At 37.5% G+C, this 16,092-nt stretch overlaps 1 protein-coding gene across 1 annotated transcript in view; it reads left to right on the forward strand.

Moving 5' to 3' along the window:
* LOC120187089 (DNA mismatch repair protein MSH4-like) overlaps window positions 1-16,092 on the forward strand; it is a 32,162-nt gene that overhangs the window by 13,385 nt on the left and 2,685 nt on the right. The window contains exons 12-14 of the mRNA XM_039190889.1: window positions 15,505-15,644; window positions 15,741-15,880; window positions 15,980-16,030. Of these exons, the coding sequence (XP_039046820.1) occupies window positions 15,505-15,644; window positions 15,741-15,880; window positions 15,980-16,030 (331 nt within the window). The remainder of the gene's footprint in view (window positions 1-15,504; window positions 15,645-15,740; window positions 15,881-15,979; window positions 16,031-16,092) is intronic.

Genomic DNA, 16,092 nt, shown 5'->3' on the forward strand with positions numbered 1-16,092 from the left:
AATGATCTAAAGAATATCGATTGCATGCCAATTTTGTGATTTCCCTAGCTTTTCTTTCGAATCATGATACGCATTAAAATCTTCCCCTATACAAACTGGTAGATTCATCGAAATTACATAATTCAACAGATCCCCATAAAACTCCTCCTTTTCAGATTCAATAGCCGGTCCATAGACGTTAATAAAAACAAACTCCTTTTGACCGTTCAAAAAATTCCCCACTAATGCCAGAAACCTATTGTGAACATGCTGATTTGTGACTTTGAACACATTTTCATTCCACATACTAATCAACCCACCCTTTGACCCCTGAGCTGGAGACAACATCACTCCCTTTAACAAATTTCCTCCTCCTTGTAATCGACACATGACATTGTTCCAACTTAGATTCTTGAATAAAAATCAGAACTGGTTTGAACCTCTTTACTTGCCTTGCTACTGCTACAGATTTTTCACTCCTCCCTAAACCTCTAATATTCCACGAAAGGATACTTAATTTGTGCATATATATGCTTAACTCCCAAACACCAAAATCATACCCTGCAAACCGGCATATCAACTTTCCCTTACTACCTCCGAACCATTTTCAAGACTTAAAATTTTTCCAATAAAAGCCTTCTTCCCTTCCTTGAAAGAAATATCTAACATCTGACAAACTTCCTAAGTTGCCACTTCTTCCTACAACAACTTCGAGAATTGAGGTGAAGAAACAGTAGAATTATTAACCAACTCCAAAGCTTCACTGATTAAAACTCTTCTCTTCCTTCTGTGATTTTTTTCTGTCCCTGAAGCAATATAGGAAGCTGCTGCTAGACTTTCTGAATAATTATTGCAAATTAAAAAGACCATAGGTGTATTCTGAACATTACCAGAACAATTGATATCCTTTTCCTGTCCAAGTCCTTTATTTTCTGAAGAAAGCTGTTGAATATTTCTACAGTCTGTAAAATTCTGTTCTTGATTCGGAATAACCTCTGAACAAAATATATCTGCTTCATTAGTTGAACATAATCAGATTCGTCTATCTCTTGACCTTCTATAAACTCTAGCATAGCGACCTCTTTTCCTCCTACCATCAGGTGCACTTCTACTTGACAAACATACAGATAGATGATTTCCCATTTTCCAACGTTTAGAACTCTTCACAATTCCTTCACTATTTTCTTCCTGAAGCACTTTTCCTTCTACTTCCTTACCACGCACATTAACATCAACTTCATGGACTCCCTCATTTTCCTCTATTAGATTGCATCTTTCATCCTCCTTTAATTCATAAAGAGACTGGTGTTTGGGTGTGGGATGGATTGGTACCTCCTAGAGTTCAAACATTTTTGTGGCAGATTTGTCATCGCAAATTAGCAGTTAGATTGGAGTTGAAGAATAGAGGGATTCCTTTGGTTGACGTGTTGTGTCCCTTATGCCTTTCCCATGATGAATTCATAGATCACTTGTTCTTATCGTGCTTTGTTGCTAGGGAGGTTTGGATCAAATTTTTAAGAATATGGGATGTTTATATTGTTTTACCTCAAGACCCCTCTTCCCTTCTTTGTTCTTGGTCGTACCTAAGGCAAAATTCTACTATTTGGAGGTTCATCCCGGCTGTTGTGTTCTGATCTATTTGGAAGGCTAGGAATCTGGTTGTGTTTGAAAATGGAAATTTTGACAGATCGGGCATTTTCTTCATCATTAAATTTAGGTTGGCTAAATGGTATTTAGCTAAACACCCTTCTGTTTGTATTCAAACAGACCTTCTACTAGGGGATCCTTTTGGGCTGACATGTTTCATAATTCTACTATTACAAAGAAGGTTATTGGTTGGACTCCTCCTCCGATGGACATGTTCAAACTCAATATGGATGGGGCAGTAAGTGGAAATGGGTTGAAAGGTGGAATTGGAGGTATTTTGAGAGACTTTAACAGTTGCACCTTAGCCACCTTCTCTACTGCAGTGGGGCATGGTCTTCCTACCTTGACAGAACTGAAAGCTATCAAGGAAGGCATTGAGTTTATTCTATTCTTCTCATTGGTCTAAGAAGGGAAGACTTATCCTAGAATCTGATTGTAAAAATGTTGTGGAATGGATTTTAAAACAGCAATCTGTCCCTACTGTTTTCAGTGATCTAGGTGAGGAAATTCAGGCTGTAATTTTCTAAGGGTTGTGTTCTTAGATGGATTCCTATGAGTTCTAACATGGAGGCTGACAAGCTAGCTAAACAGGGGATTGGATGATCGGCGAAAGATTATTGTGGTTATGTTTTGTAGTTTTCTTTGAGTTATTTATGGGCTTTATCTTTGTAATGGTTTGCTAGTTCGGTTATAGGTTTCACTAGCTGAGGCTGTTCGGTTTAGCCTAAATTAGTGATGCTGTGTATGGTTGTGTACGGCTGTTTTTGGTGTTCTATTTTGTTTTGGGATGTTCTAAAGGATGTATCTTATGTAATTTTTGTTGTTGAATGAAACCCTAAGGCACTCTTTTCCTCATTCCTCTTATTAAGTAGCTCTTTTACAAGCTACATTAATCAAGAAGGGGATTTTTAACGAGGCCTTCTATTCTTATAAAAAAAATAAAGAGACTGTAACTTATTTTTCTTTTCTAGCCCACCCCACTTTATTTTAACAGTAGGCCCAGCAGAAATTAATTTTGTGACTGGAGAATATGATTATCAGTTAGAATCAGATTGGGCTGAATGAATCTGATCCACTTCCTATCGCAGCCCAAGACCCGCATAATCCCTATAGGAATTAGACTCAAATTCAAATTCAAAATTACCTGACAACCCATTAATGTTAGGTTTCGTGTGGGACTTCTGATTCAGAGATTGTTCCCCGTTTCCTTCATTCCTCCCACTCTCTTGTCCTTGCTGTAGCCACGTGTCCACATGTGACCATACTTCCTCTGCTGACTTTTACGGATTGTCTTTTTCCCTCTCTGAACTTCCTCCATCATCCTCCTTCGAATAATCAGCACCGTATCCATCACCTGAATACTTCTGCAACTCTTCTCCGATTGCAACTGGGAATTTATTACAGTTTGATCCCAAATTAATTTTGACTTTAAAAGATCTTACATATGACCCTACAGTAATAAATTCTGGTACGTCAAAGGGGCTTGCTACCCTTAACAATAATCTCGCCGATGAGAGGTCCTCTCTATTTCTTGTCTCCTCCAGGCTACTTACAGACTCTCCTCACCTTCCTGCAAGTTTCTCCAGAAAAGGTATAGTCCAACTAAGAAGTGGTAACCCAACCAACTCAACCAAGCAATACGCCAATGGAACACCTTCTTCATTTAACAATGGAGATAAGCAATGAAACCAGAAGAACAACTTCTCTCGAATATTCGACCAAGCCTTTAAGAACTCTTCATTGAAATTGAACATAATAATACAAGCATTCCTTACATATCCCAGCTTACTATTTTAACCTCAAATCCCTCCTTTGCTAAAGCCTTCTTCACCATATCAGGCGTTAAGGGATATTTGATAATCCATGTTAAAGAATTTTTCACCCAGCATGAATCTTCAGTAGGAATGTGCATTTCCCATACATTCCTTAATCCATTTGCTTTCTTGTTATAACCTCCCTTATTTTCCACTATTTCATGCTCCATTCTCCTTATATTATCCACGTTCAACACCTCCTTATACGTTCTGCCATCCCTCAGACTTATCGGTTTCTCCGGTTCCTACTGCTGCTTACCTTTGTCCCCTCTAACTTGCTTGTTACCTTCCAACTAATTTTTTTTCATATGTTTCTCTTCTCCTTTCCTTCTTATACTTTGCAACCCCCACTTAGACTCCCTTCCCATCAATTAGCATTCCATTCACATTCTGTATTGCTCTTCTACAGCCTTCCTCCATAGCATATTGCACAAAGGCAAACGTTGATTTATAATTCGGTTTAACCATAAAACTTGAAATAAAGACCCTCAATACTCGTCCATAATGTTTGAAAATCTCTCTTAACTCTCTTACTAAGATTGTTTACGAAGACAGCCCATTCCTCATCGAAGGATGAACGACCTGTCACACTCGCTCTCTTTCTCTCTACCTTTCTCACTCATGTTTTCACTATTAAGGGATATTTTTTGGTTTTACGAGTGATATGTTTTCCTGTTCACTTACTTTTTATTAATAAAAACGATGCCTATTTATAGATTACAAAGATAGTCTAATCTAAGAAACTACACACAAATCAGTAAATCAACATCTACATTATGGTAAAATCCCTAAAGATCAGTAGTTATAAATTAGGGAATTATATTCCCAAACTCCTGCAATATGTTTCAATTTACAGCCTACAATCTATCAATTACAACTTACACTATCCCTCAAACTGGTGAGTATATGTTGTAGAGTCCCAACTTAGATGTAATTTTATCAAAGGTAACTCTTGGAAGGGCCTTGGTTAGAACATCAACTAGTTAGTCTTTAGTAGAGACAAACTTGAATTCAACAACTCCATTGTTCACATTCTCAGAGATGAATTGTTTGCCTATCTCAACATGTTTAGTTTTGTCATGATGCACAAGGTTTTTAGCTATACAAATGGATGATTTGCTATCAGTCTGTAGCTCAAATTGTTTGGAACCACAGAGTCTCAATTATGTTAGGAGTCTTTTTAGCCACATTCCTTCACAAATTCCTAGTGCAAGTGCCCTGTATTCTGCCTTAACATTACTCCTGATATCACTGACTGCTTCTTGCTTCTCCAAATCACCAAGTTTCCTCACACAAATGAGCAATAACCACTTGTTAACCTTCTATCTGTTATTTCTCCTGCCTAACTTGAATCAGTGAAAACTTTAAATGTTATGTCTCCATTTTTCTTGAAAAATAAACCATGTCCAGGAGTAAATTTAAGGTATCTCAAGATTTTGTTGACTGTCTCAAAATGTTCTTCTCTAGGATTACACATATGTTGGCTCACAGTACTAACTGAGAAAGCTACTCCAGGTCTTGTAATAGACAAATAAATGAATTTTCCAACTAACCATTGATATTGCTCCTTGTTGACTGGACTGTCTGTCTCATCCCATGTCAACATTAGGTTGGTTTCTATTGGAGTATCTGCTGGTTTACACCATAGCAATCCAATTTCCGAGAGTAAATCAAGGATATATTTCCTTTGATTGATTACAAGACCAACGTTTGATCTAGCTACTTCCATCCCTTAGAAATATTTGAGGTTGCCAAGATCTTTTGTTTCAAACTCATCCGCCAACAGCTTTTTCAAGTTTCTTATTTCATCATTGTCATTTCAAGTAACTATAATGTCATCAACATAAAATAGCTTTCTTATCACTTGGTGTTACCTTTATGAACAAAGTGTGGTATGTTAGGCATTGTTTATAGCCATTTTCTATAAAGACTTTTGTAAATCTGTCAAACCATGCTCTTGGGGATTGCTTTAGATCATATATAGACTTCTTCAATTTGCAAACCTTTTGATCACTTGATTTTTCTTTCAATCCCGGTGGCACTTGCATGTGCACCTCTTCTTCAAGTATTCCGTTTAGAAAGACATTTTTTTAATAAGAATTTCAGGCCTCATTAAAAAACCCCTTCTTGATTAATGGAGCTTGTAGAGAAGCTCCTTAATCAGCGGAAGGAGGAAAAGAGTGCCTTAGGATTTTATTTAACAATAAAAACATAAGATACAACCGACAAAACCACCCCAACAGAACCAAATAAGCTGAAAACAACCATAAAACACCCTAACTAAAAACACAATCAGCAAAAACAGCACTAGTAATCCCCTTACAAAACACATAAAATCCAGACACCACCCTAAACAGCCATCAACAACTTTACTGACTCAGCCTATGCCTTCTTTAGCTAAGGCATCAGCCTCTAAATTGGCTGTCCTACTAAACCATCTAACAACACCTTCCAAGGCATGAAGCCTATGAGCAATATCTTTAATCAAGAAGGCATATACAACAAGACATAATTCATCCCCCTTAATCCAATCCACAACCACCTTACTATCACTCTCTATAATCAGACGGTCCTTGATCCTCTGTCGATAGTTTGCAAAGATAGACAACCCCATAAGAATAGCCTTTAACTCCATCAACGTAGGAGGTACTGGACCAGCAGTTTCCTTGAAATAGCCTATAGTAGAACCTGAGGAATCTTTTAGAACTCCTCCTAACCCGCTTTTCTTCCAATCCCTTGTAGTGGCAGCATCAACGTTTAATTTAACAAAACCCAAAGGAGGAGGAGACCAAAGTAAAGTAGGAGAAATCTGAGTAGAGCGAAGAGAAAACAAGTCCCCAAGAGAAGGATCGGAAATGAGTGAGTCCTTAGGAATAGACACATCTTTATACTTTGCTAAGAACCAAGAAGCAAGCCTAAACCTTGCTAAAAAGAAGAATTATGCCTTATCAAACTTCCCCCCTTCAAACACCACGCAATTCCTCATTTTCCAAGTGGTTCATAGAACAACCCTTGGAATAAAAGGCCAAATCAAAGAGTTAGACTTTAAACCATCCCAAGCTAGAAAGAAGCTTTTAGCGTCCGCTGGTAAAACAGAACAAATCCTCCAAAAACTTAAAAACTTATTCCAAAGGGACCACACCATCGAACAAGAGAAAAACAAATGAGAGGGAGACTCATCCGACATCTTGCATAGGGGATACAATACATCTTCAATTCCTTGAACACTTCTTTTGACAAGTTCAGTCCTAACAACCAACTTCCCATGAGCGATCTGCCAAAGAAAACACTCTACTCTTGGAGGTAGTAGACCTCTCCAAATGATCTTCTTCCAGAAAAAGACCTCCTTCGATCCCAAAGTCTCCAATGAACCTAGATTTACAGCTGATCTAACAGTAAAAACCCCATCCCTAGTACCTTTCCAGATCACACGATCAGGAAATTCCGAAGAGAGTGAAAATTTTGTAATGATAGCCAACAAGTTAGACCAGTGTTCAAGTTCCCAGTCATGAAGATTTCTTCTGAACTTGACATCCCAAGTCCAAACGGAAGAGATATACTCCCCAAATTCAGATAATTTCCCAAACTGATTTAAGGAAATAGAAAATAGTCTTGGAAAAATGACATCAAGTGGATGATCCATAGCCCAAATATCTTGCCAAAACCGAATATTTTTACCATCACCAACATGAAAACTACTCATGCTTCTAAACTTAGTGCCAAAGAAATCTTCTTTAAAATAATTATTTAGTAGTGATCTCCAAATCCAGGATACCTTAGGTGGAAGCTTATTGTCCATAGTTAAAAATGAAGAATCGAGTCTATATTTGGCACAAACAACTTCCCTCCAAACTGAGTCCCTATCATTTGCAAACCTCCAAGTCCATTTCCCCAAAAGCGCTCTATTCATCAAGTTAAGATTAAGAACTCCTAAGCCCCCTTCACTCTTCGGCTTACTAACATTGGACCAGCTAACCCAGTGAATTTTTCTAATGCCATTTCCCCTCCCCATAGGAAATTAGACATAATAGAGTTAAGGGTTTTAAGAACAGAAGCTGGAATTTTAAATATGGAAAGATAATATGTAGGAAGCGAACATAGAACCGCCTTAATTAACACTAGCCTCCATGCTAAAGAGAGAGATGATACTTTCCACCCGGATAACTTGTTAAAAAAATTATTAATGACAGGTTCCCAAAGCAGAATTTCTAGTAGCACCTAGGGGAAGTCCTAGATATTCAGAAAGAAATCTCCCAATTGAACATCCAATAGAAGTAGCCCATTCCAGCAGTTTCTCCTCATTAACATTCACACCAAACAATTTACTCTTCTTCAAATTCAGCTGTAGACCAGAAACCAATTGAAAAACTCGAAGCACCCTTTTGACATTCTGAATTTGCATCTTCGAGGCACCTGAAAATATATTAAGATCATCCGCAAACTGTAAATGTGACACATTTACAGACCCTTGTTCTCTGCCAATCACCATTCCAGAAAACAAACCCTGTGACATTGCCCTTCGAATCAATAGATTAAGTAGCTCCCCTACTAAATTAAACAACAAAGGAGACAGCGAACAACCCTGTCGAAGACCTTTAGCCATTGGGAATTCTTCAGAAGGAACTCCATTTACAAGAACCGAAACAGAAGCTGTGGTTACACACTGCTCAATCCAACCCCTCCATCTGGACCCGAATCCCATTTTCTCCATTAATTTAAATAAAATAGACCACTCAACAGAGTCGTAAGCTTTCTTGAAATCAACCTTGAATACGCAGCCCTTGAGTCCATTTTTTTCTCCAATAATCCACTCCTTCATTAGTAATTAAAGAACAGTCCAGAATTTGTCTACCCGGTATGAAGGCAAACTGAGTTGGACTAATGATGTCTGAAATGCAACCCCTCAATCTCCTCGACAAACACTTAGAAATGATCTTATACAACCCACCAACTAGGCTAATTGGCCTAAAGTCATCTAGACCACCAATGTTAGAGACCTTTGGAATGAGAGTGATAAAGGTATGATTAATCCCATGTTCTCATTCTTTCCCCAAATAAAAATCATGAAAAAATTTCATAATATCAACCTTGAGGACCTGCCAAAATCTTTTGAAGAAGCCCATATTTAAACCATCCGGTCCCGGTGCTTTATTACTATCACAAGATTGTATAGTCTCCTAGATTTCCTCTTAAAATTCCTTCTCTAAACTTAGATTCTGCTCAACTAAAATACTAGGAAAAATCAACCTGATCTCTTCCACCTCTAAAGTCGAATGCTCGTTGAAAATCTTAAAGAAGTGGTCCCTAATAGTGGTCTTAATGACAGAAGGTTCTTGAATAACATTACCCCCGATATTCAAGGCATTCAAAGCATTCCTCCTCTTCCTAATCGAAGCACAATTATGAAAAAATCTTGTATTTCTATCTCCATCTTCTATCCATTTTGATCTGGACTTTTGGAACCAGATTTGCTCCTCTATTTTATATAGTCTCCACAATTCTGTTCTTGCTGAAACATAACTCTGCTGCCATTCCATTGTTAACACCATCCTGTGACTGTTGAATATCTAATTCTAGACTGTGGATCCTCGATTCTAAGGCTAAGATACTAGCCCCAGGAAATTGGTCCCTACTGCCCGCCCAATTCTTGATAGCAGTTTTTGTATTTCTTAGTATACTATAAATTCCAGCCTTCCTTTGCTAATTCTTCCTTTCTTGAATAGAAGATCTGACCAAATCCTCAAACCCAACTTCTTCCATGAGATAGTTAAAAAGTTTAAAAGGCTTTTTACCCCAATTGACACCTCCATTCTCCAACAGAATAACATTATGGTCTGAAAGAGATCTAGGCAGTAAGGTTTGCACCAAATCAGGAAATGCACCAAGAAATTGGCCATCAACCAAAAATCGGTCCAATCTAACATGTGTAGGGGTATCTTGGTTATTGCACCAAGTAAACCTTCCTCCATTTAAAGGTAAATCAATTAAGCCTGTTTGCAGCATAAAAAGATTGAATATCCTCGTTCAATTCCTGTTCTGAGTTCTTCCGATCTTCTCTCCATCATGCAAATAAACATTAAAGTCCCCCCTACACAAATAGGAGCCCTCTGACCACTTATGAACATGCTCATCTCTTCAAAAAAACTATCTTTCTCCTCCTCTACTGAAGGGCCATAAACATTTATGAAAATACAACTGAAATTATTGACACGAAATTTTCCGGATAAGACAATGAATCTTCTGTAGATAGACTAATTTTCTAATTCGAAAACTTTATCATCCCAACAACTCATTAAACCCCCTGATGAGCCAACCGATGGAGATTCAAGGACCCCATTAAAATAACTAAACCCCTTTCTTCTAAGCATAGATCTAGGAATCTTCTCCATTTTCGTTTCTTGCAGCCAAAGAAACTGTGGGTGATTTTTATCAATTAACCTTTGAATAGCCCTCTGTTTTTCTTTCCTCCTCAATCCTCTCACATTCCATGAAGCAATGATAAAATTAATCTTCATCATTAATTAGTCCACAATCTACATCCCCATCAAGCTCACCTTGATTAACCTTATTCAAAGCTTTCTCCAAGCTGATAATCTTATCCAGAAAAGCCCCCTTCCCTTGCTTGAAGGACATCCCCAATAACTTGCTGATTTCCCAAGTTGCTAAGGCTTCCTCCAATAAAATCGAAAAATCTAAAGTAGAATCTGTTGAGATTGACACATGTTCATAAGCTTCCCTTAACAAGTATCTTTTAGCTCTTCTAAAGTCCGAGCCGAAAATGAATCTAGATCTATCACCTTCTGACAACTCTCTTGCAACCTCCACTTCCACTATATGTTGAACATCTTTTGAGGGCTGAAAATTATCCTCCTTATTGGTCCAATCCTCCTCTCTTTCAGGAGTAACATTCAGAACATTTCTATGCCAGAATTTCCTGCTCGTCAACCTTAAATAAAACCTCTTATAGCTGCTTGTTTTCCTTCTCTCTAACGGGACACTTTTTGAAGACATCAATCTTTTATTTCTGTACCGCGATCTCCCTCTTGAGAAGCTTTCTGCCATATTTATACTTGGCTCTAACAACATTAACTGATGCCCAACTTGTCTAACTTCAGCCTGAAGACACTTCTCTGAATCTGACTCATTTCCCTCTTCTTCATTCGAATTTCCAGAGTTAACATTTTGTGCTTGAGGATAATTTTGCCAAATTTGTCAATATTAATTGCTGGACCAGCTGGAATAATTTTTGAGCCAACAAGCCCAGAAAATCCCTCATTATCTGATTGGGTCTGTGATCCAAAATCAGAAAATTTTGACTTTCTAATTCCTAAGCCGGCATAATCACCAACTTTTATACTCCCAATACTCTGACTTTCTGACAGTCCACCATTAATGTCATTCCTATCTATAGAAAGTCTACTGAGCTGTTTTTCCCCACCAACTACCCCAGAACCAGAAAGTCCTCTATTGTCAAACCAGCTGTCAACTTTTTGCCGAAAATCTTCTGCTGAACCATCTATATCATTCCCACTTTCTGACATCAATTTGAATTCTTCCTCTACAGTGACCTCTCCACAACGTCCCTCACCGTGAACTTCCACCGGAGAGTTGCCAAAAAAAGAACTTGAAGACTGGCACGCCGATCCCACCTTGATGCATACTTTAAATGATCTTCCATAGGAACCCAGAGAGATCACCTCTGGAAAATCAAAACAACTTACCACCCTTAATAAAATTTTCGCCGTTGTGAGGTCTTCTTTTTTCCTAGTGGCTTCATGAATGTCGACAACTATCCCCCATCTTCTTGCTATTTGTTCGAAGAACTGATCATTCCAGCATAACTGAGGTACCCCCACTAGTTCCACCAAACAAAAGGCCATTGGGACACCATCATCATTCAACAAAGGGGCTAATCGATCAAACCATAACTCTAGTTCTTCTTTCCTCTTCAGCCAAGTATCCCTCATCTCTTCCGATGAATTAAAGACAATCACACAAGAATTCCACACATGTCCCCATTTGATAATTTGGACTTCTAAACCCTCTTTAAATAGCTCCTTCTTGACTGACTCAATCTGCAATGAGTGCTTCATAATCCCCGTTAATGACCTTTTAACCCAATTGGAACTTTCAGAAGGAATATGCATTTCCAAAGTATTATTCTTCACTTTCCCCCTATCAATATCATCGGATGAAATCGCCTTATTTCCCATTGTACTTCTGTTTGACAATAAAGCCTCTTTATAAGACCTAGTATCCCTAAAACAATTGTTTAAAACTTTCGCCTGATTGGAATTGGATGTTCTAGCAATGTTCTGACGGAGGACCTTCATTGTAGCAACCTTCCTTCCCTCAGACCAGGAAGAAGCTCCCTTATATATTGCAGGATCAACTGAAATCTTCCTCCCATCTATCAGAACACCATTTAAGACCTCGATTGCCCTCTTCAAACCATCCTCACTTCTAAATTGAACAAAAGCAAACGTTGGAAATTTGTATTTTGGGTTCCTAGTGACTTTGGGAATGTAAACTCTCTCAATAGAACCATGTACTATGAAAATATCCCTTAATGAACGACGGGACACCCTCCTACTAAGATTGTCGATGAACACCGTCCAGTTCTCATCGGAGACTGACTTTCCTTTGAGACTCTGCCTCTCTACATTTTGCTCTCTCTCTCTCTCATCTTTTTTCTCATTTGTTTATTTATTTATTTTACTTGTTTAGAAAGACATTTTTTATATCCAATTGATGAAGCATCCAATCTTCATTGACTGCTAATGACAGTAAAATCCTTACTGTATTTAGCTTAGCAACCAGAGCAAAAGTCTCTTGGTAGTCTATCCCATAGGATTGTGTGAATCCCTTAATCACAAGTTGTTTTGTACCTTTCAATGCTGCCATCTGATGTTGTATTTCACTGTGAATACCCATCTACACTCAATTGGTCTCTTTCCTTGTGGTAGCTCAGTTAATATCCATGTCCCATTGTTCTCTAATGCATTGATTGCCTCTTCAACAACCTTCTTCCACCTTGGATCTTTTAAAGCTTCCTCTATAGTTTTGGGAATAACAACCCTGTCAAGTTGAACAATGAATGCCCTAAATGAAGGCTTTACGTTTCCATAAGCTACAAATCTTTGAATTGGATTCACACCCTTTCTTTGAGCAATAGGCATATTAGTATTGTTAAAAATAGGAATAGGAACTTCAGTTTGTGATAATTCCTAACCTTGTGAATGTTTTAAGGCTATAGGACTTGAGCCCATCACTTGGCAGTTTCCAGGTTGTATAGTAGCTTCTATGGTTGGCCTTTGCCTCCTTTTATAGACACTTAGTTCTTTCTTTTCAAGTTGAACAAGTTGGGTTCTTTGGCGAGTTACCGGTGAGTTTAGAGGAGGTAAGGAGGGCTACTGGTCTGAAAAAAATAGAGTTCTAAAAAAGTATTTCTGAATTAGAGGTAGCCGGTTGAGAAGGTTCTGGAAAAAGTATTTCTGGATTAGAGGAAGGTTGTTGGTCTTGAAAGAAATTTAATGTTGGTATGAGTTCAAGAAACTGAAATTCTGTCACAGTCTCCTCCTGAATTGCAATTTTGGTAAAGTAAGGTTGATGTTCAAAGAATGTGACATCCATGGAGATATAGGTTTTTCTTGTGGTGAGACAGTAACACTTGTAGCCCTTCTTAGTAGAGGATTACCCCAAGACAATACACTTAAAAGCTCGTGGATCTAATTTAGACCTAGAGGGACTAGGATTATGGACAAAAACGTTACACCCAAAGACCTTGAAAGGAAGATTGGAAGAAAGAGGCTTGAAGTGGGAAAAAGTTTGAAGTAAGACATCTCTAAGGGATTGGAATTTTAATAAAGTATTACTAGGCATCCTATTAATCAAGTATGTGGCAGTAAGAATGGCCTCTCCCCAATATTATTGTGGAACATTGGAGGAAAATAACAAGGATCTAGCGACATCTAAAAGGTGTTTATTCTTTTTCTCTGGTATCCCATTTTGTTGAGGAGAATTAACACAAGAACTAATATGGATAATCCATTTTTCTTGAAAGTAGGGTCCTAAGGTTCTAGTGAAGTTCTCACTCCCATTATCAATTTGAAGGATTTGAATAGTGCTTCCAAATTGAGTTTATACCATATTTTGAATTTTTTTAAAGATATTTTCAGTTTTATATTTTTCTCTCATTATGAAAATCCAAGTTGTTCTTGAATGAGCATCCATAAAGGTGATAAACCATCTAGACCTATCTAAATTTTTTACTATTGAAGGGCCCTAAATGTCGCTGTGAACAATAGAGAAAGGATGAGAGGATTTATTAGTGGAAGGATGGTAAGGGCCTTTTGTTTGTTTTGCCAGGGGACAAATGTCACAGGTAAACAACTTTGGATTTTTATTAATAAAGAGAGTAGGTAACATTTTTACAAGGTAATGGAAATTGGGATGACCTAACCTGAAATGCCATAATAGAATAGTTTGACATGAATTTGGAACAACGGATAAATTTGAAGGTTGAAGAGAACAACTTGAATAGGCTTGTCGTTTAGGAGGTGGCTTCCCCTGAAAAATGTAGAGCTCACCAGACAACCTAGCACTACAATCACTTTTCTCGAACCCATAGCTTTAAATTCACAAAAGTTTGAGAAAAATTGAGTAGTGCATTGCAAGTCATGAGACAATTTATGAACTGAGAAAAGATTGCAAGCTAAATTAGACACATAAAGCACATTAGATAACTCAATATTCTGATTATGGGGAATTGAACCATCCCCTTCAATAGTGGATAAAGATCCATCTACAGTTTTGACATGGGATTGAGGCAATACTTTCTGAAAGGTTTGGAATAATTGTAAGTCTCCAGTCATATGATATGATCCTTCAAAATCTACAATCCATGGAGTAAAATCACTTTGATGAGATAAATGTGCAAAAGATAGACAATCTTCATGTATTGTAGCAGCCATTGAAGATGGATCGTGTAACCTTTTTTTTTATAAAAAGGAAGGTCTCGTTAAAAACCCCCTTCATAACTGTCAAGCAACAAAGACTCAACGGACATTGAAAGGAGGAAAAGAGTGCCTTAGAAATTTTATTGCATAAGAACCAAGTACAATAAGATCAGACTACCACCCAAAAACGATGGCAGCCCACTCAACACATTGCAAAACAGCAGTACCTACATGAATATGTTTATACCCTACAACATAACTAACTCAAAGGTTAGTAAACCAATTACAAACAAAAAACATTCTCTAATGTTCCCGATATACCAATAACAGAAAAACAGCAACCCAATTAATTCCCCATCATTTAACCAATCCCTTGTTTGGCAAGTTCATCCGCTTCACAATTAGCTACTCTCGCCACATGACGGACAATGACCCCTTTATTGACCACAATGTCTGCAATATCTTTAACAGTGGATAGAAACATCGGAGTGGAGCAAGCTGGATTTTTGGGTAATCTGTTTTCCTTTTCACTTTTATTGACAAAAATGGTTCCTATTTATAGATTATAAAGATAGTCTAATCTAGGAAACTATACTCAAAATCAACAAATCAACATCTACATTATGATAAAATCCCTAAAGATCAGCAGTTATAAATTAGGGAATTATATTCCCAAACTCCTGCAATATGTTTCAGTTTACAGCCTACAACTTACAATATGCTATACATGATTCAGTTTATTGATTAATGTTTTGCTGCACCAGTTTTTGAAAAAAATTGTTTCAACTCTAAGTAAAGTCTAAAAAAGGTTTTATCAGATTTAAAAGGTACATTGAGTGTCTCTTCGATATGCCATAATAGATCTGATCTAAACACTTGCCCTAGATCGACTTCCAGATCATAATTTCTCTAGTGATAACTAAAGAAAAATATATATAGATAGACAAAAGAAAGAAGTTAATTATAAGCTTCTCTCATAGGTTCATGAATTTATTTGACTGTTGGCGAGTTTTATTATTGGTATCTGGCTATCTGGTAAATTCCATATTCAACGGTTAAAAGAACAATATAAGCATCACTAATTTCTGGAAACTTTATTCTTTTAGAATTGGAAAGGTGATTGACGAAGATGTGCTTCATGCACGTGTTCCTTTTGTTGCTCGCACACAGCAGTGTTTTGCTGTCAAGGCTGGAATTGATGGACTATTAGATATTGCTCGGAGATCCTTTTGTGATACCAGCGAAGGTTACCCCCTGCTCTTCTCCATATCTAATTCCGTTCTGTGCTTTATTTTTGTCATTCTGAGACAGTTATTTTTACTATTTCATTTTGACTTGACAGCTATACATAACCTTGCAAACAAGTACCGGGAAGAATACAAGCTGCCAAATCTGAAACTCCCATTTAACAATAGACAAGGTTTTTACTTTAGCATTCCACATAAAGACATCCAGGGCAAGCTTCCTAGCAAGTTCATTCAGGTTGACATTAGCAATTCTCTTTATCACTTCATGTATTGATGTAAATAAGAATTCCATTGGACCATCTCATACTTTGGTATGCTTGTGATGGAAAAATAGGTTGTGAAACATGGGAACAATGTACATTGCTCATCTTTGGAACTTGCTTCTGTAAGTATTGTTCAAGAATGCCATAGTTGTGGTTTGATCTTGGTTCATGGTCTGATATAGAA

This window comes from Hibiscus syriacus, unplaced genomic scaffold, assembly GCF_006381635.1.
Source record: "Hibiscus syriacus cultivar Baekdansim isolate YM2019G1 unplaced genomic scaffold, ASM638163v2 tig00113722_pilon, whole genome shotgun sequence".
Lineage (NCBI taxonomy): Eukaryota > Viridiplantae > Streptophyta > Magnoliopsida > Malvales > Malvaceae > Hibiscus > Hibiscus syriacus.